General features: G+C 47.0%; 1 protein-coding gene across 3 annotated transcripts in view; it reads right to left on the reverse strand.

The window, feature by feature from the left end:
• Positions 1 to 247: 247 nt before the first annotated feature.
• FUBP3 (far upstream element binding protein 3) overlaps positions 248 to 21,323 on the reverse strand; it is a 38,133-nt gene continuing 17,057 nt past the window's right edge. For all 3 annotated transcript variants that reach the window (XM_082775287.1, XM_082775286.1, XM_082775285.1), the window contains 13 exons: positions 20,864 to 20,921; positions 18,082 to 18,244; positions 17,120 to 17,218; positions 15,094 to 15,198; positions 14,612 to 14,714; positions 13,844 to 13,944; positions 12,617 to 12,758; positions 7,913 to 8,073; positions 7,002 to 7,075; positions 6,433 to 6,509; positions 2,460 to 2,531; positions 1,608 to 1,735; positions 248 to 513 (listed from right to left, as the gene is read on the reverse strand). In XM_082775287.1, the coding sequence (XP_082631413.1) occupies positions 505 to 513; positions 1,608 to 1,735; positions 2,460 to 2,531; positions 6,433 to 6,509; positions 7,002 to 7,075; positions 7,913 to 8,073; positions 12,617 to 12,758; positions 13,844 to 13,944; positions 14,612 to 14,714; positions 15,094 to 15,198; positions 17,120 to 17,218; positions 18,082 to 18,244; positions 20,864 to 20,921 (1,292 nt within the window). In that variant the 3' untranslated portion in view covers positions 248 to 504. The remainder of the gene's footprint in view (positions 514 to 1,607; positions 1,736 to 2,459; positions 2,532 to 6,432; positions 6,510 to 7,001; positions 7,076 to 7,912; positions 8,074 to 12,616; positions 12,759 to 13,843; positions 13,945 to 14,611; positions 14,715 to 15,093; positions 15,199 to 17,119; positions 17,219 to 18,081; positions 18,245 to 20,863; positions 20,922 to 21,323) is intronic.

A 21,323-nucleotide genomic window follows, 5' to 3' on the forward strand; every position in this document is an offset into this window, starting at 1 on the left:
TAAAACATTTAATGAATTTACATATTTAAGAATATTTAAATACTGTTTAAAATTTTTTTTCTTTTTAGGATTTGTTACATACCACCTAAGACTTCCAAGCCACTCTTTCTGTTGCAACAGAAAAGATCGAAAATTAAAAGGAAAAAAAAAAAACACACAAAAAAACACATGTTGAAATGTCACAGCTCTGGGGTGCGTTTTGGTGCCTGCAAATTCTCTGGCTTCTCTCCAAAAAGAATCCCGGAGGTTGTTTTTTTTTTTTTTTTTTGCTGTTTTCTTTTTTACAAATTTAGAAACAGAATTACCAGCATGTCCATAAGTTTAGTACATTACTAATTGTTCCTGATTCTTAGAAAAGTTCAGTATAGATTATCCTACAGCTAGTGTTTCACAAACAAACAGAAAAGTCTTCATCAAAATGTTGCAAATCTAGAAACCTCTGTTACAAAAAGGTTTTCTTCCACAATGATTCCAAGAAAAAAAAATTGCCACGAGGACCTTGTTCTACTGCTCCTAGAGAGAGAGAGGGGGGAAATAAAGGAAAAAAGTTACTCGGCGGCGGCAAATTCTTACAGCTGCCTAACCCTCCTCCCCCGACACACACACACAGGTCTCTCCGTCCCCGTTGCAGCAGGGCAGGCTATAACCTCAACCGATGCTCCCAACCGCGATCGCGGAGCTCTCTGCCCTACCGCCTGCCTTCCCCGAGCTCTCTCCTTCCAGGAGCTCGTGCCTTTTATTGAACAACATCTCCCTTCTCTAGAGGCTCGGTCTTTGCGGGAGCGATGAAGAGAACTCCCCTTTTATCACCACTTCTGGGTCACACTTCACCGGCGCCCGCGGCAAGCGCCGATGCCGCACCCGTCTTGCGCTGCTCGACCCCGGCGGCGCGGGGCTGGGGATGACAGCGGGGCAGGCTCCCCCGTGCCTCCCGTATCCAGAGCTGCTGGCTCTGAGGAGCCAGAGGGAAGGCACGACTCAGTGGGGAGAAGCGCCTGACCCCGCTAAGGTGCCCGTGGTTTGCTCGTGCTTTTTGCCAAACGCTTAGATGCTCGCTCTGCAAACCCGGCATGCAGGAAAGCCCTGAATTTATCAGGATAAATCCCACAAAAAATCTCTCCAGTGCTCTGAAGGACAGGTGAGGCAACGTTTTTCTTGGCAGCTGGTTAATTCAAATTGTTTTTCTCCAATAGTTTTCCCCTCCTTTTCAGGGCAGGTAACTCCCCAGGCAAGCACGCTGCTCCTACCCTAGCACAAAGCTTGCAAGAGAAAAGGCGAAGTCTGCACGACGGAGCAGTGTCACGCTGCCTGGATCCATCGTTCGCTTTACCTAAATTCCCCAAAGCCACGAAACAGCTTGGGGATTATGAGGAAAGCCCCCAGGAAAACAAACAAGCAACCCCTTGGTTATCCCCCGAAAAAAACCACCCTGTCCAGGCAAATTAGACTCTGGTGTTGAGGTAACACGACGGTAGCAATCGATAGCAACGAGCAATTTTTCAGGTCCTCGGCCACAAAATACCTCCTTGCTTTGCCACAGGAACCCAACACTCCCCCCAATTCCCCAAGGGGAGCAGCAGCGGGGTTCAGGGAACACGAATACAGACCTGGCTGTGGGCCTGAGCCTGCCCTAGTGTCTGCCCGTAGTAGGCAGCCTGCTGTCTGTAATACTCTGCCCAAGCCATCGTGTAGTCCGGCTGGGAACTTGCCTGAGAAGCAGCGCTGGCAGCATGACCTGGAGGGGACAAGAAAAAAAAAAAAAGGGGAAAAAAGGGAGAGATGAGCAATTCGGCAAGCTCAGGGTTAGGGGTCTCCTCCTGCAAAGCTCAAAGAACAGCCAGCCCCCTTCCGACAGCTGCAGAGCCCTGAAAGAGCGACGCCGGTAGCTGCTGTTTGGATGCGACAGGACAGGCTTTACGCTGGCTGGCGAGTGACAAGCCAAGAGCAGGCAGAAAGCGTTAAAAAAAACCCTTCCCACGGCTGCTGGGACAGTCTGAGGGCCTGCACAGCTCATCTGTGGCCCGGAGGCTTCAGCAGCAAGGTGGCAAATGCAGATCCAGAAGCCGGAGCCACGTGCCTCGTAACGGAGCAGAGAAAGGCAGGCTCAGGTTTTTCCCCCCACACCTCTGCGTGGAGTTTTCCTGCCTCCTGACAACCCACCTTCACCTCTCTGGGTTTTGTGAGCATCAGTGCTCAGCGTGTGCTAATTTTCCCCCAGGCAAGCCAAGTGCCAGCATGGACACGGGGGCTACTGAGGGCTGCAGCTCAGCGGGAGCACCCAGCAGCAGGCAACACGACAGAGAGCTTCCAGCCAAAGAACTACATGCACCATCACCAGCAGGAGGGACCAGAGGGGGTTTGCAGGGGACTAGAAGCTGGCAACGCCAGGGGACGGAGATGCAAGTCGTCGAATTAGTTAACTCTGTTTCGCTCATCTCCAGGAACCCTGTTTCACTCACTCTGTTTTTTGTAATACTCCTCCCATGCTTTGCTGTAATCGGGATGGCTGTTCTGCTGCTGGCTCTGTTGGCCTGTGCAAAGATGACAACAAGGGGCACGTCAATATGGAACAGGTGACAGTTTCCAGCCAGTGACATCTGCTTCTCCACTAGACAGGCCCTGGCGCTACCTGAATTGCCCAGACTCCACGCTTCAGCTTCCACATTTCCGCAGTGTTGGGCGCCCTCAGTTCAGGGAAAGCCAAGGAAAAAGCCCGAGCTCCTGATTTTGTCTCACCTGTGCGTCGCTGAAGTGCCTTAAGCCTAATTCCACCCCTCTCCTCCGCCCCGCTGGGACGTGCTCAAGCCATAACACACCGACTGGGAGCTGCTGGGTTTGCACGTGGACCACCCGAGGCTCTAAGCCCACTCCCAGCTAGCACAAGGACAGCACAGCTCAAACACCTGAGATCCCGGCCCCTCAGCCTCCAGCCACTGCGGAAACGGGCGCATTTTGAGCCATCTCACTTGGATTTTTGGGGTCTGCATCCTTGCCCATCCATCTGCACCACAAGGCTGTGTGAGCCTGCAGCTTGCTGCCTACCCGAGCACAGAGCTCTGCGGTAGCCACACGGCTCCTGGCTCAGTCCTGCAGGAGCAGAGGGGCCACGAACTCTGCACAAAGCCCCGGCAGTGCTGAGGGCTGGGGGGAGCTGCCACAAACACACCAGCAGCCGTGAAATCCAGCACGGGCTGGGGCACTGAGCTGAGACCTGCACAGGCAGACCACGCAGACCCCAAAACCTCAGAGAAAGGGGGGAAGGGTCCCCTCTTTCCCACACCAAGACGCCTTCAATCCAGCACGTCCCGGTGTCGAAGGGGAGCATCCAACCTGCTGGCTGCAGGGGCAGGGAGCCTGCGCTCCCTTGGAGCAAAGGGCCCTCAGCAGGCAAAAATAAACCTGAACGGAAAACACAGCGGTTAAAAAACTGCAAAGAAAGGCAAGTGCAAGCCACTAGGCGCAGGGATGGCAGCGAGGAAGGGGAGAGAGGTGGAGGGAGCTCTCCCAGCCCGGCTGAGCGCCCCTGCTGCATCCCCAGCGCGGCCGAAAGGAGGGCTTTGAAGTGGGGGGCAGGGGGAACACAACACTGCGAGCGTGGTGGGTGGAGGGAACAGGGCAGCAGTGTCCTGTCCGGGGGCATAAAAGCGGGTTAAAAGACTTGACCAACGCTACAAGTCAGGACCTTTGCTGGCAGAGGTCAAGGCTGCCTCAACTGTCCACCTGCTAATGCCGACAAAGGGCCTCCTTCAATGCCTTTTCTTCTGGGAGAATTACAGTCCGCAGCAGGCTGAAAGGACACGCAGCTAAATGCGCTTCACGGCCAAACGTTTCCCCGGCCAGTTAATTTATTTAAGATGGGGGAAGTAATTAAAATCTAAATACATGTGTAGGGGGTGGGGGCCTGCCCCTCCTCCCACAAGGAGGGCACTCTGGGATCTGGCCCTCGGAGCCGGGGACGGCTCAGCCCGTGCTTTGATGGGCTGGAGGAGCCACGAACACGGGCTGCAGCGCTTGGTTTCCTACAGGCAGGGAGGGGAACCCTTCCTGAGGCTGTTTTCAAATTAAAACTTAAAGGGTAAAACCAGGAATTCACCCAGTTTCTGATAATAATCCTCCTGTGCTGTTGTGGGCTCCACCTGGCCTGACTGGGTCGCGCTGGGAGCTGCAGCAGGAGCGAGCGGTGAGGTTTGCACGGGGCACTGCCTTACCCCATCTGTCCTCTCCTTACCGGGACTGCCTGGCTACAAACAGGAGCGTGGAGGATCCTAACGGACATAGAACTAGAGAACTGATCTTCTTCCGTCAGGTTCAACAGCAGAAATAAGACATCTGCCCCCAAATCACATCCTCACGATGCGAAACCCAGCACAGGGGTAGGATCACTGAAGGCAGACCCTTGGGAACCACAGGAAGCTGACAAACTCCCTGCAAAGTGCTTGCTGTCGGGATGCAAGCTGCACTATCGGGGGGAATCAAAGGTCTGGGCTTCTTCTATTAACTACCAAACTCTAAAGCCAGAGGATGTGAGCGTGAGGACAAGGCTGTGTGTTAGAGAAGGGGAGATTTTTCTCCCAGTAGCAGGTGGGTAGGGTAAGAGAACATCTGGGGGAGACAAGGAAGAGGGGAAGTTACTCAGGTGAGTTTCTAGACACCTCTCAAAGCAATTAGCAAAGCATGTTTCAGCATTTATTCAAAGGTTTTAAGTAAAGACAAAAACTACATCTTTTTGTAGGGCTTTCCCTGCCCTACTGACCGCTCTGCTTGTGCAGGAGCAGGCTGATGCCTCGAGCTCAGGAAAGCTCAGTGCTCTGGGGACTGCACAGGAATGGATTTGAAAAACATTTCTTCCTGTAAAACAAGCTAGTGGGAAAATTCTGCTCTTCAGTACTGTACTATTCCACTCCTGTACAAAAAAAAAAAAATCCTTTCAAGCCTGCCACTGCATTTTGCTGTCCTGAAAACCAAGCTACTGACTTTTTACATATCCCTACAGCTCTATGGAAAAATTATGATTTTTTTTAGACTAGGATTTCCGAGGAGCAGAAGCCCTCTCCCAAAGCATTTTTCAGAGCTTAATGCCAAGTCCCTGGTCCCATGCAGGGTTTCTATGTCCAGCTGTAGCACACTAGAAATGCACAAACATGAAGAATGCACCATTGAGGACTTCCGTATTTCAGATATGCACAATTTCATCAACAATAAATGTGATCAGTGCCATAGGGAATCAAAATGGCAATCACTGGTGGCGTTCCCCCAATACTTCCTCCATCCCAGGTACCTCAAACAGGGGGAATTCAGACTGAAGATAATAATCTACTCCAATGCTAAACAAGCCACAGCACCAAAAGACACCTGTCTTTAAAACCCTTCACAATTAAGCTTACCCCCCCCAACCCTTGTCCCCAGCTTTTTTGGTGCTAGCTTTTGTTTTCACAGGAAAGATTCTTATTTCCTGAAAAACTGTGATTAAAAAAACCACTCTGTTGGGCATTACTGCCCATCACACAACCTTTCAGATTAACAAACAGACTACAAACCTGCTCTGCTTAGGACAAACCATTGCTGAGGCAGTTGAAGACAGGACGATGCAGTTACCAACATCACTACCAGCGTTACTTCAGTTATTCTGAAATGGGGAACTTCCATTCCAGCCTGCTGAATTTTGACTGAACGGTTTGGGGAAAAAATGGACACCTTGAACCCTGAAGAATAACAGCCAGCCAGGAGCAGAAAGCCCAACGGCAGAGATGATCTGGGCTCAGTTCCTGAACTCACGACTACCAACCAACATTTGTGCACTGTTATTTTCGTTTGAAAGCTGGTTATCTGGCTGGGTACGTTCTGGGGATTTAGCACTGTGGAGGCTGAGCAGTTCCCATCAGCTCCCAAAAGGAGATAGAGAGGACACTGATACAGTCAACCTCTTCTCCATTTTCTGCACCTACTTCCCAGTCTTTCCATCAGACTGGGAGTTGAAGAAGAGTTCATAAGGAGCAGGTTCAAAAAAAGAATCAAGAATCCATACGGTTAAGAGCACAGAGATGGGAGGGCTCACCGTCATATGTGGTGTGCCTGCTAGGGGAAAGTGGGGCTGGCAAGTGCTTGCTCAGAGAATCCTGGCAGGAGAAAACCTAAAACAGATTTTATTTTTTGCTAGAGAGGAACAGATAGCAAGGACTAAGTTTCTACACAAAAAGGGAAGCAATAAGCAGTTAAGCACACAAGAAACATTACTGTTTTTGATGGACTTTGGCTTATTCTGAGCTCTAACACCACAGCACACCTCCGCATACCTCCTTTACTCAGGAATTCATTTTGCTGTTATCACAGCAGTGGTCTTACGGATGAACCTACATTTAGTGGACATGAAGTGGCAATTGCAAATGGGCAATTTCTCAATTTCCTTCTCAAACCCAGGTCCTAAAAACTTACTTGGGACTTGCTGTCCAGGCTGCTGCCACGTCTGGTAGGTACTGCCCCAACCCTGTGTCATAAACGCCTGAGGACCACTGCAGAGGACAAAAAGGCATGCTGAAGTAGACAGTAACACACTTCACAGGTCATATGCATGAAATTGGCCGGAGAAACAAAATTATTTGCAGTCAGCAACTGCTGAGCGAACAGGCGAACAAGGGAACAAAAGGAATATTTTAGATGTGTAGATGTTAACAGCTAACCATGTGGATGTTGGTCTGTTCATGAAGCCAAGGTGAGGACACTTTGTACTGAACAGCACCCCAGTGTGTGCAGCTCGAGCTTCTTTCTGCACTCACTGCACTAGAAACCAGAATTTTGGAGACACCAATACCTACCTCGCTTATGATTTAGTAGCTGAAATCCTTCCTGTAGTCAAGCTGAAAGGTTTCATCTCTTCTGGATGCTCCCTTTCAAGAGGCTCCACTTACATACCACCCATTCGGGGCCCACCACGCTTCTCCCCATGCTTTTACAGCTCCCAGCCATTCCCCACAACACACCCGTGATGAGATGGAGAAGCTTACTTTTGATGAGGTGTAGCGGGTGCTTGGCTGAACGGGCTTTGACCAAATCCTCCAGGTCCACCCATGCTGGTACCCTGTCATGGAATCCACAAATACTTAATGCCAGCTCTAAGCAGAGGGTGAAGGTAGCTAGTATGAGCAGTAAGAAAGGGGAGAAAACAGCCTGGAACGTGTTCCATTAAACCCAAGCATCTGAAAGAAGTGACTGATCCTCCAAGGACGCAGTTCTCAGGACTGTCAGCACACTCCAGGAGCTCAGCTTCAAAAGCAGCTCTGGCCAGCCACAAAGGGGCTAACAGGACTATGGAACAGATAGAAGTTTTCCTCTGAATAGCTTGGATCCTGAGGTTGGTATCAAGCTGCCTCAAGTAATTCAGCACAGAGGTTGTTTCTCAGTTCTGTTCCCCAATTCAGTATTCTCCTTACTTTCTTTTAACAAGCCTCCCCCTCCAGCAGTACTCCAGCCTGACATTATTAAGCTTCAATACCACAGCGCTGCGTTAAGTGGAAGATAAAAGTCATCCTGGATTTACTGGAGCAAGGGGTTCAGTGTGGTGATGCCAGGACTGTGCCATTTTCACACAGTAACACTGTTGTCTTCCCTTCAAAATCCTATTTGCCAGCCTTCTTATCCCTTATTATAGTTGCTTTTCCCTCTCATACAGCTGCCCACTACACTCAGTGTCAGCAAACAGTTCGATCTTCCTCTGGGACAACAGCAAAAAATTAGTCCAATGGATGCTTGAGGACCAAAGATCCACATAGCTGTTAATGAGCAAATAAATGGTTTTGAAGCTAAATAATGTAAGCGTGTGCATTCTGTGCCATCCTGCACGTCCAGGCCTACGTGTACCTAACAGTGAAGAAACCACTTCTGAAAGAGACAGACCAAGATCAGAGATGCAACTTACACCAACTTTCTCGTCTATGAGATGTCTAGCGAGTTCAATTTGCTGGGGAACTCCTCTGATTGTGAATATTCGTACACCGGGGTCTGTGTTGGGAGGTGGGTTTCTCTGGAGCTCCACGTGGGCTCCTGACTGTTGATTTATGCTCTTGATGTTCTCGCCACCTGAAGAAAAGGAAATCAATACAAAGGGTTTCAGCAATTCCTTCCATAAAAGCATAGAACGAGACTCTGGGAAAGAGGATATGGTTTCAGCTACCTTCTGTGTGCCTCCAGCAAGGCGGGCTGGGGGTGGCAGTAGTGTAAGCAGCCACAACACCTGAGCTCATGTCACTTCTTCCTACTACCTCGTAAGCATGACCCAAAACCATGAGCTATTGAAATGCTTTCTAGGGCACTGATGGTGCTGTTTTAAGAACACACCACCTTCCTGCATGCACACTGCCAGGCTCCCAACAAGACAAAAAGCAACCAGCCACACACCTCGTAGCTTAAAACCAAAGAAAAGCTATCTCAGTGTGCTGTTCAATAGCTTATTCCCTGAGAAACCTCTGCTCAGCACGCTTCCTAGGCACAACACAGCACACACAGCCCTCCACGGAGCAGGATCCCAAGCTGTCTTCCATGATCTCAGAGTCAGTTGTGCATGCAGTGACCACGTCTGGCTACTTTGCCATCTGGATACACCAGAGCACCCGAGTGCTTCGAGCAGGATGCTCCGGGGCCAGCCAAAGAGATCTGATTTCCTGAAGACCTGCTAGGTCCCAGTCTCTTAATGAAATTTGCTTAACAAAAGCTTCAGCCAACATTACAATGGTTCAATTCTTCTTTTGGAAGCTCACACAACTTACAGACCAGCTCCGCTCGACTGGAGAAATTAAAGGGTACGGGGAAGGAAGGGAGTTTACAAATCCTAAATCACAAACCAAAATCAGCAGCCAAAAGGACACGCAGCAAGCACAGTAAAGCAACCAGAGATTTTTGTTCACTTTTAATTAAAAAGCCTCCAAAACCCTCCTCAATTTTGCTCGCATTTCCATCTCTATACATCCAGCACAACTTCAAAACAAACTGTGGATGTCGCAGACACTTGTTCGGTTCATTGTAATGGACTCGTGACCTTTTTAACATTTTAAAGCCTTTCTGGGGAAGGGAGGAGGAAAGCTTGCCAAAGGGCAATTAACTCTTTCCAAATGAATTTTAGAAGATGCATTTAACAAAAGATAGTCGTGTCACACCCCTGGGCAGACAACAGGGATTGTACTGCATAGCCGAAATCGAAGCCACTCATTTTCAGCCACACAAGGGAAAGCCGTAAGATGGAGCTGAAAGTCCAAGAAGTTTTATTTTATTCAATGCTTTTATCAGATGCAGATTTGTATCAAGCCCTTGTTCTTACATATTAGGGTGAGATCTGAGTCAACAGCCACTTCCCGTGCTTAATGAAAGCACAGGAGCCAACACGCTATGGGTCACGAAGGAGAGGGAGAACTTTTTGTGGGGACAGAAGCATAAACACAGGCTGCTGCGTGCACAGCTGACTACCCTGCTCCTTCCAAAAGCAGACTGAAATTTGAAGCATTCTCACCAGACTGGAAGCGAGAATATAGATTTCAAGTCATTTCCCCACTTAGCATTCAGCACCAAGCTGGGAGTTGCTGGGGCTGTTTCCACATCAGCTCCCTCCTGGGCAGCGCCGAAGGATCACGTCCCTTTATTTTCGGGGTTTGCTGAGAGGCCCCAAGCTCCTACCTGCAGCACCAGGACTCGGTCTCCTTTTTCTCCTCGCCCTTTGGAGCCTGCCACTTGCCAAAGCGCCCCCTCCCATCCGAGCTTTCCTAACTCGGCCTTGAGCATGCAGATGAAGTGACACGGCCAAGAGGATGCCGTGTGGTGCCGGAAGGAGTTCACCTTCCCTCTTGACGGGGTGACCCGCTGGGCACATGGTGGCTGTCTATAGCTGCATTCAGCAGCCCTCTCCATTCTTCTACCTGATGGGGGGCAGAAGCGATCCAAGAGTGGCCCCCCAGCTGGACGTGAAATCGTAAAGCAATTAATCAAACCTGCTAAAAGGCAGAGCTGACAAGAGCCAGGCCAGCCACGTTATCTGTCAATATTGCTGTATTTATCATGGAAATCCAGCGGGGGCCCAGAGAGGCTGCGGTTTGTTTCCAAGCACCACCAAACAGAGAAAGCTCTTGACATGTGTATGGTGCTCGTCTCCACCCTTCCTCGAGTCTTTCAGAGAAGAAAAGCTGCACCTACCCACCCTCTAGAGGAAAAAGCTACACACAGGATTTCCAGGGAGCCGAGAACTTGGTATCGGCTCAAAAGGGCTCCAACTCTGAAGCTGAGAAGCAGTCCTCGTAAGAAGAGGGCCCTGGATCTTCTGTTGTACGTGCTGCAGAGACTGAGCTGAGGCCAACTTCCTTGTCTCCCTCTCCTCCCTGCTTCTGGAGCGAGGACACGGAGCTGGAAGTACAAAAGCAGTTACCTGGCCACACCTGATACCCTATCCCCAGGGGCCCAAGAAATGCACTGCTCAGGTGTGAGCCTTGGATACCAAGCTACACGTGCCCGGAGGGCTTGGCCAGATTTCACACGGAGGGCTAGCAGCCAAGCTCTGTATCACAGGGGCAAAAAGAAAAACAAACAAACAAACCAAACAAAAAAACACACAGCAAACATTAACAGCTAGAAACTGCTCAGAAACTAAAGGGGAAGCTGGGGCGTGAGCAAAGGCTTTGAAATTGGTGACTGGTTAAAAACACTAACCCCCAAATTAATATCCCCTCTCCCCTGTAATGCCCCACAGGCAGTGGGAGAGGAAACAAGAAGCAGCAGACAAGGGTGTGTTGCATCAAAAGATGGAGAGTGTGGTACATCCACCCCGTCCAGACCCCAGAAGGTAATGCTGCAGCCATCACTCACTTGACAAAAAAATGAATGCTGCAACAGTCTAAGAGCACAGGCACCGTAAGAGCACCGATTGCAAGGTGGTATTACAAAGCTACGAGCATTCAAATCACCATACAACTAGTAATTAGTCACTCCAGAAAGCTTCTGATCTGGCTGGGTAAGAATCCCTGTTTTGTTGTTGTGGAAACAAAGGTAAAAAGCTACCCTTCACCCCCACAGCGAGCCTGTGCCAGGCCTCGCACTTGACTGCTAGGACATCTAACTCCACTACCTGCATTTATCTTTTCAGCACAGTGCTCTCTGTAGTCGCAAATGCTCCACTTCAGTGCACTGCTGAACAACAAGTGACCTTTTCTGATCCTTTATTAAGGATGACTAATGGATCCGGCAATAAAGTTTCATTATAATTTGATTTTTCCATCCACACAGCTCTCACTTGTGGGCTTAAAATTTGCTTTGCTCGATCTATGCCCAACCGGACCGTTCGCTGAGCTCAGGCGCAATCGCTCTGCAGCATCTGCATAATGGGGAGTGCAGGTGTTTTGCCATACTGAGAAAGTTCCCAGGTTTGTGAGCAGGTTTACAGCAAAGAACATCTGAAACCGACTGCAGATGCACTCCTTGCACGCCCGTGTCCCGTAACCTGTGTCCCTTGTCATCCAGTTCAGGGTACCACAGGGCCCAGACGTGTGAAAGGGATCAAGCAGGGTTGCCCGGCCGTGGAACAAGGGCACAACGTGTTTCATCACGAGCTCAGCCCTGCCCAACAGGACAGCAGGAAACTAAATGCCACTGGAACGTGGCACAATGTCCTCCCGTCTCTGCCTCCTTTACCGTCACGGCTAATCTGTTCCTATTCTACTCACCTCACCTCTGCTGACACTAAAAGCCAACTGTGATTACTTAAATGCTACTTTAGGCATATGCCATTCTTTCTAAAATAAGCAGATGGAAAACTTAAATACAGCCCCTTTGATATATCAGTGTATTAACTCCAAAGCATCGCAACAATTAAAAGCCACAGGGCTATTCCTGGTTCTAATTCAAGTACTGCTGTTACCTGGTGCTCTACAACAATTTGAGACTGCTGCTGCTGCTCTGTTTTTATTAGTGTCTTGGAGGTGGGCTGGTTCTTGAGAGAAAGGCCAGGTGCCTTGTCCACGTCCTTAGCATGGAGAGATTCAACGGTTTAGGCAACAAAGGGGCCTCCGTGGCAGCAAACGTGCTCGCCTGAGCAAGATGAGGTGCACGTGGGGCACCAGTCTGTTCTGTGACAGGCTCAGGCGTGAGCTGTGATACAGACAAGCCCCACCGCTTCACTTTGTTCATCAGATGCTTCAGGTCTGTGGCTGGAAGCAGCTACAGTTACTGCCACATTCAGAGCCCTGCCATTTTATCACACGGCACTCACAGAAATTCATCACGACAAAACGACTGTTCTGCTCGTCCCTGATAAACTGTCCTTTAAATGAGTTCTCTCTAAAAAGGATCCACAAACGAAACTGCCTTTTCTCAGCCAGCTGCTTGTTATAACAGGCTTACTTGACAGCTCTGCATGAAGAGCTCCTCTTACATATTGTGAACAAGGGCCTGGAGAGTACAATTATGAGCGAGAACACCACAAAGTAAACAACCACAAGTGCTTCTCGCTTATTCCTGCGCTGCGTTCACAGGCCACTAAATACCTACAATTACAAAAAACTCCAAAACTCCACTGTCAGGCAGCAAGAAGGTGACCATCTAGAGACAGAAAGACTGCAAGCTCTAATATTTATGTTTGTAGACCTACCTTTGCCTATAACAAGACCACACTTATCAGCTGGCACCGTGTAGGTTATTTCTTGCATGCCCCCAGGTGTTCCAACGCTCCAGTCTCCACGGCCACGACCTCTTCCTCGGGCGACAGCCAAACTTCCAAAGCCATCTCGTTCCTTGGAAGGCAAAAAATTGGTATTAGTGGTTTTTTTGCTGGCACCAATGCACATTAAAAACAAAATAAAGCAAGGTAAGTTAAATAGCATTATAATCAATGGCTCTGAACTAAGATATTCTTGGACTTCAGTTCCACATTCCAGATTTTGAAGTAATTTAAAGAAATGCCAGTGATGTAGGTTTGCAGCTGCCTTCCTGACTCAGGAAGATAAAAATATTTTTTAAATGCATTCCTATGTATCTGCTGAAATAAACCTTTAAACGCGCATCAGCTACTAAGGGACTTTTAGGTTGTGGTGGGGGCTTTCATCATAACAACGAATAGAACTTGGCACTGACTCACGCAGAAGTTACCTTCGAAACCCTTTCAAGTGTCATTCTTCAAAGAACTGCTGGAATTACTCAGCTGAAATGCACATTTTCCAGAACTTCCAAAGGCAGCTTTAAAGTTCAAAGACATTTAAAGGACATAGCTATTTTGGATAACTGATTTCTCCAAAAGCAAAGGCTGTGAGCCCTCAGAGGCTGCCACAGCAGGCCTCAAAACATAAGCGGACAATTACCAGAGTTCTTCGAGCACAGTAACTGCGTACACCAACATTTGTTGCCTCCTCCTGCCTCCCACAGCCACCAGACCTGAGGACTGGAGTCTGAAGAGGCAGCAGAGGAGGCACTGTCTGAGCATTGTTAATACTGTGCTACCCCAAGTGTTACTCAGCCCTTCTGAGCAGAGCCTCCAGCCTCTGCCTCGTGCTAACGCTGGGCTCTATTCCATGGGGTCATCATTTTCAAATAACTTGAAAACAACTCACCATGAGGGTAAAAATGGAACTACAATGAAGCCTCATGATGCTGCCTGAAAAAAAAGGGAACCTTCCTATAGCTCAATGAGCCCAGATCCAATTTAAAAACAAAACCAAACCAAAGCTGGCAGCTCTCTCCTGGGCAGCAGCATGTGTGGTCTACCAGAGGAAAAAATGTAACACTGCTATTCTTCAGACAGCAGGGTCCATCCACACAGCTGCATGCACAAATACTACATTCTCATATAAGCTCTTTCCACCCAAGAGCCTCCAGAACCCACCTGTGCTGTGAGAATAAGCTCATTGATGATGTGTGCTGCATGTTGACACCTATCGGGAAGCCCCATGACCTGTGCGACTCTTTCAGGACTAATCCCATCATCTGTGAAGAGAAGTGACAAAGACTAAATTAAAAGGAGAGAACATCCACCCACCAACAAAGGCTTCCTTCCAGCACCAGCACTGCTAGCAGCACGTTCACAAAACACATCTAGCCCAAGAGCTCTCCCTTCCCTCCACCTTCAGCCACTCTTCCAGGTACTGAAAGGAGACAAAACCCCAACCCCACTGCAGAGGGGACAGCGTTTAAAAGGCAACACTTTCAATGTCAAAAAGCCACGAGAGAGGTTGATATAATTTTAAGAGGACAAAGGCAGCTTTGATAGGTGATCAGACAGCCAAGGACCCAGAGAAAGTTACTTAGAATTAATCAACTCCTGATCCCCAAAGGCTTTAATGTCCTGAAGGAGAATTCTTTAACAGGAAATAAAAGTGGGTTTGGTTACTGGTATTTTGTTTTCCCATACAATTACCAGTCAAGACATTACTGTTGTGACATCTACTGTTTGCAAGTAAGATGTGTAAAATCTTACTCTCTGAAAAACAAAGTGCATGAGAAAGCAGAGAGTCATTCAAACAGGTTTCAGAAAGAGACAATGCACCTTTAAAGGAGGAAAGCCTAGCTGCTGGAACCTCAGAGCAGAATCACCGTAGCGATCCCAGAGTGGAACACTGGTAAGGAAGTAACAGCTCTCCATCCTCACACAAACCTGGTTTAAATTGAATCCTAACTCCAGCATCATTCTGAATCTTTTTGATCATTTCTCCATTTCTTCCTATCACAATTCCAACAGCAAACCTGGGCACAGAGACCTGATGGGAAAGGCAAAGCAGTGTGAAAGCTCAGAACTAGACCGAGTGACTCTGATTTTACAAGGAGATGCACTTAACTACGAGGATGGGCCACATTAAGCTGCTCCAGGCTACACAACCATATCCCTTAAGAAAAACAAACACGTGGCCGCAAATTCCTTCCCCGCTAAATGAACTCTGCACTGCAAGAATGTGGCTTCAAAAGATAATTAGAGAAGCACCATCTGGGAGTCCATGAGAACTCCCCTTTGCAGCCAGACTCACTCTTCTGGCAACAGAGCACATTGCTTTTCAGAAGCAGCTTACAAGTTACATGCAAAATTCGAGGACTTCCACCCACTGCCCATCCCACAGGGAGGTTAGCATGAAGAAAACATACCTCTATGCTGCCTCCTCCCATTCTAGAACTGAAATCATTGCGTACGCCTCGGAAGTCTGCCTGATCTTTCTCTCGGATGATCTCCAGTACCATTTCCCTCGCTTGCTACATGGGGAAAGAAGTTACAGTTAGCTTAAATTTACTCTGCTTGCCATCTCAGCGTTGGGGCCTCAACAGGGGCTAATTTACCAGTCGGGGAAGATCTGTTTTGGTCAGACGTGGAAGATGTCAAAGTGTGCCAGGTGTGCGAGGCTGCAGTTCCTTGTGTGCAATTGCTTACTTCCAAAGGGAGGAGCTTTAGCTTTTAAAATATAATCACTGATTTTTCCCACCAATTTTTTAAAATTAAATGAAGGGAAGGCCCTTTCCTACTGGATAGGGCTGAAATAACAGTATGGTACAAGCTGTGGCAACACAGCACACAGTATATCCACTAAGAGGTAGAGAACATGTATCAAGGAGGCAGGTGGGCAGTACTGAGCTTACTGGCACTCGGAGAAGTTATGCACAAGTCTGCAGCAAGACATTTTCTGAGACAAACGGATATTCTTCCTACCTACACTTGCAGCTCTCCAGGCCTTTTAGAGACTTGCACATAAGCCCAGCTAGTTAAAACATGCCTTAGAAATAAGCAAGCAGTGCCACCATTTAAAAAAAAAAAAAAAAAAAAAAAAAAAAAAAAAAAAAAAAAAGCCCACATGTGAAAACCTTTGAGCCTTTGTCTCAATATATTAACTGTCAATCTTTTGATGCTTTGCTTCTATTTGCAAGTTTGAGGGACACTGGCAAATCTGACTCCTTTCACATATATATTTTTTTTTAATTTTCCATGTCCCCTTCCTAATTATTACATAAGGGGAAAACCCAAGACATTTCAGAGACATCAAGATAGAAATAAGGCATCTGAGATATTTGCTAGTGATTTGAGATGGTTAAGAACTTTGTACATTGAAGCACAGAGTCCCCCAAAACCCAAGGCTCATCGAGCTTCTTAAGTGCCTTCTAAGCATGCTGAACTTTAAGTGCCTCCAAGATCTTCCAGCCTATGAAGTCTCTGTGACTGCTTGCCATAACTTATGGCATGGAAGATGTGACAACAGCAAATCTTGCAAGGTAGAAGAAACCATCTGGAAAGCATCAGCACTAACAGCATGATTTGGTTAAAAGTAGCAAGACTCCCATTCATGTTTTTGCATATCTATACTTGTAGTAAGCATAAGAATTTTGAAAATTATTTAAATCTAAAAGTCCAGTTACATTAAGTGGCTTGAAAAATGCCACCCAAACATACCTGAGCAGCATCAACTGTTACAGCAGTTTATGCTTAGGGAGAGCCTATGAAACAAAGCTATTTTTATTAGAGACAAGAATGCTAAGCTAGATTTAAGTACTTAGCAAGGTATGAAAGGCACTTGCTGAGAAGCGGAACGTGCCACAGCTCAACTTTAATTCCAGAACTCCTATCATGCTGCAATCTTCCAGCCTCTGGCTGATCACAGGTAGAACCCTGACACAAGGAGACCGAAGTACCAATATTAAGCAAACCCCTTGGTTTCAGGAGTTGTGGTTATTTTCCTTTTTTTTCTCTACTTTTAATTACCTGCGTCAATTGGCTGTCTGAAATACTTCTGTGGAAGGTTCACTTTGTCAAATGTCTGTGTAGGTTAGTCACTACGAACCCATTTGCTTAAGTACCACGTATCTACGACTTCTGCTTCAGACTGGAAACCTTTTCACAAACTTTCTCCAAACCATCCTCCTCAACTCTTCTCCTACCCACGTCTACCATCTACATGGAATAAGAGCTCCTAGGTTATACAGTAAACAAGCCAACACTTGATAGTCCTTTTTTAACTGATAGTCCAGTTTTAACTGATTCTACTCATACTTTAACCTTATAGAAGAAACAAAACCAGCAAGGATGATATCATTTACAATTTGATTTAACTGTTAGACATTCACAAATACACTTATGTTTAAGCTTCTCATCAGTACTCTGGGACAACTGCTTACTTATATTACGTACCTGTACTTTAAATGCATCTCCAGTAATACGGAGAGGTTTATCTGCTCCAGTAGGCAATGGACCATCTTGGATCATAATCATTTTCACACCTGTTCGCTCCTGAAGAAAAAGCACAGAGCACTTTGCTAAGCAGAGTCCCTAAAACTAGGGACTATATTTTGGTTACTAAACGTTACGTAGGTCACTTTAGCAGCTTTGCAGAACACTACCTTAGCTCTTCGTATGTATTTATAGCATAAATTCAGTAATAGTCCTGGAGTGTAAAAGATTGCCAGAAAGTGTGCTACTCCTGAAGATCTCAAATACCTGAATCTCTCGTAAAAGCAAAACCCCTCTATTTCACCTGATTATTTATTTTAGCCATTTCCAAAATCTGCAGCTGTCTGCACATAAGTTATTATGTGATCAGCCTTAAAACTACTGGATGACAGAGGCCTAACCAGGGCATCCAAAAAAACTGCATTTTTGACCTAGGTGCTTTTCTTGTGCAGGATGCTAGAATATCTAGGAACATTGATTTATACATAACAAAACATTGAATTAGAAAGGGGTAGGATGAGGAAAAAAAAAGACGACAAACGCCAGCTTCATCACAGATCAACAACAAAAGAGAAGCACAGCACTCTACAACAGCATGGCTGGCATTAAAAACTATTGCAGCAGCAGACTAGAGAGAGCTTTTTCTTAGCTACAGGGATCCCCTCCTGACCAGCGCACACCAAATGTTATCTAAAGCACACGAGTTTCTTTCACAGTTCTGGCAAAACTCCACTACATGCGTAGCTGGGGCCAAACCGATTTCGTTTGTAACACAAGATTGGAGTCCAGCTTTCCGAAGGCAGAAGAGTAGTCCCTGCTGTAGAAGGTTAGAGCATTTAAGGCTCTCCGCTTCAGCACGCTCTTGTTGATCTAGAGAAGCTGCAGTAGGGAAGAGAGCCCTAAAGTAAATGCATCTTGCGCACCTGCAACTGTTTTATTGTTTCACCTCCTTTGCCGATGACTAGACCCACTTTGGATGCCGGGATCAAAATCTCCTGAATCGTACTGTTGCCATCAACATCGTTGTGAAAACCAGGTCCGTTCCGACAGCGATCTACAATCTGCCCCAGTAGCCGTTTTGCTTGTCTTGGAAAAGAATCGAGGGAAACAACCATTAGACAACATTGTTCCACGTCAGCAAGAGACTAGGAACCATTGGAACGTGAAGTGATCGGGGAGAGGAGAAGAAGTGAAAAGATGAAGGAAACCACAGTTAGCACTTTGTTTTTTTTTTTTTATCCCTTGGACGTACAACTTCCCCTATCGTGATTACTTATAAGCAGTTTGATTTTTTGAAAGGGGAAGAGAGAAGGAAGAGCAGCAGCATGCTCTGACACTGTTGGAAGTTAAGGATAATAGCTGAGCTATTACATTTGGGGTGCACATTTTGAGTGAAGATGCTCTACGTCCTGAACTCTTTAAAGCTTTATTATACACGTTGTATAAATTATATATAATATTTAATAAAACTCAATCTCTGTTCTCCTTGGTCAAGCCAAAACAGACACTGCTCCAATAGTACCGCAGCATGTTGGTTAACCTCTCTCTGATCACAGGCAACTGCCTTGCCCTTCTCTGCCTGCTCTTACCAGCAGCACCACTCACACTGTTCTAACACAGCCTCTGCCCCAAACAGCAGGTGCTGAAGCTACACCAGGAAGCAAGGCAAGGATACTGCAGCAGCCACCAGTGAAAGAGACTGGGTTCTTCTACTCCTGGTGAGAAGAGACAGACACAAAGAAGCATTTTGGAGGTTAAAGATACCTCCTCTAAAAATCTTTAGCACGTCAGAAGTAGCTTGCAGGTCCTTCCCTTCATCTCGAGGACTATTATCAACACGTCCCTTTTCTGCACTTTTCCTACAGCACTTCTCAAATAGGTAGCAGGAAGTCTCCAGTTCCCTATTCAGTCTAAAGCAACATCTCCCCTCTCTCCACTTCATATCAGGCACCCTACGAGGACTGTCTTCTACCTGGGAACTTGAAGAAACAGCACAAAATCATCCCTCGCAAGCAGACGTTCACCTGAATCAGCTCAAGGGGTGGTGATCTGAGGCTGCACAAAGATCAGAGCACTGCCCTCTCTCAACCTGCTCACAAAACAAGGCAAAAGATGGAATTTGTGGAAGCCCACTTCAAATATTCGGAAAGAGTCTGAAGAGGTTTTATTTAATCTACCTCTACATTTTGCATAAAGTTATGACCATAGAGACTGCAACATTCAATACAGCACGTAGATCAGATGAGAAGGGGTCATTGGGAAATTAGCTCTGGTAGTTTGCCACTGGATATAACTAATGAAAACTCTCCTCACACAAGATATCTGACAACTTTGAAGGGTTTCCTTACTTTAATATTTCTCTGAGTAGCCTGAAAATATAGTTCAAACAACCAACTTAATAATTTCAGCACAGAAGCAAAGTAAATTTCACCAAATTCCACATACTCAACACTTCGTTCTGCTTCAAAAACTGAGTATTCTCACTTTGTTTTTATTTATTTATTTATTATTATTTTTATTTTGCTTTTTTTTTTTTTTATTTGCATTTAAAGACAGCCTTGGACATCACTACATTTAACTACATATTTCAGAACAATGAGGTCTTAACTATACCTGTCCCCCATTTTGCCCCAATTGCATTTCATCAGGCATTCCAGGGATTTAATATTTTACTCTTGTTCTGAAATATCGTTTTGCAAAGGGGGAAAAGGCACTTCAATATCACCAAGAGTACATCGCCTGCCCTGCAACACGAGCTTGCCAATTATATTTATTCTGGCTCACTGCTTGCAGCATTATGGTAAAGTAAGGAGATTTAAGTACCCTTAGATCTCTTAGGAATGGAAGAATGATGATTGCCTTCTCTTTAGAGAGACAGTCTTTGCGCCCATGTATTTTCACTATCAAATGCAACTCAAAGATTTCCAGATGGATTTTAAAAAACCCACCTACCCAAAGGCTGGGGAGAGAAAGAGCAGCTCCATATGTTAAGTGTGTTCCTGTAAGCCTGAGGATCCTGGATCCAGTTCCAGCAGGAGGTCCTCAACTGGTTTGTGAGAGTCTCAAACTCAGCTCCTGGGAAGGGGGAGGGAGGAAACACTGTCCCTAAAGTTTCTATAGGCCTAAAGAGTAGAAACCCCTGCTGGCTGGCCACGTGTCTCTACCATGCAGGGATCAGAATTCAAGACTTGGGTTCAGTCCTTTGCTTCTTGTTGGCAGCAGTGCAGAGGCAAGCACGCCCAAGGGCCTCGTGCTCTGTGCAACACCACCAACACCTCCAGGGTATTCTGGAGTGGCACTGACAGGCTTTGGAGGCCTCATGCAGACCTTCTTCAGCTGGAAGGACGTCAGCTCAACAGGAGGGAAGCGAAGGGGAGAAGAGAAGGGGCCCTTCAACAGCTTAGCTCAGTATCCTGGAGAGCTGCAGTTAGAAAACTGCATCCTAGGTGCCCTAGGAGCAACCTTGCCCTGCGGAGGGGAATTCCATGGAAATTTCTGCAGAGGGTTCAAACTACAACGGGGGAAAAAAAAGCCTTTGAGGTGCAGTTTAAAGCATCAGACCAAGAGGCTCTATGCTCCAGAGACCCTCAAGTTTCTCTAGGCCAACAGCTGTTGGTGTGGCTAACCGAGTAGCACCACTGACAGAGCACAGCATTAGGGAGAAGAGAGAGAAGGAGGAAGGAGAAAAATGAAATCAGAACTCACTCAATGCTCTCTGGCGGGCCGGTGAGTACGCAGGGCCTCTCGGGCATCCCACCGCTGTCTGCCAAGGAAACAAGAGAACAACAGGGGTTAGATGCTTCCTGACTCAGCACCCAAACTGCCTTCACTAGGCAGGCAGAAGAGTGATTACTCCTTACACAAGCTAGAGAAAAAAAAAACCCACACCACATTAATACATGGAATTCAAAAATGGCAGCGGTTTTGGTTAACGATCAAGTACTAATGAAAACACCCCCCTCTGCACACCAAACATGCCCATGAATTCAAAGACATCCAGGGTCAACATATTTAAAATATTTGCTGGGTGTCTGCATTCTTTAAAAGCCTTCCCTGCCAACTTAAGGGAGGTTTAAATCCTAGACTACGTTCATCGACAGCTTCCTGCACAGCACTTGTAGTACAGCCTTCAAAGCAAACAGGCTGCAGCACTAGCAGACTGAAT

This window comes from Aythya marila, assembly GCF_965140915.1.
Source record: "Aythya marila genome assembly, chromosome: 19".
NCBI lineage: Eukaryota > Metazoa > Chordata > Aves > Anseriformes > Anatidae > Aythya > Aythya marila.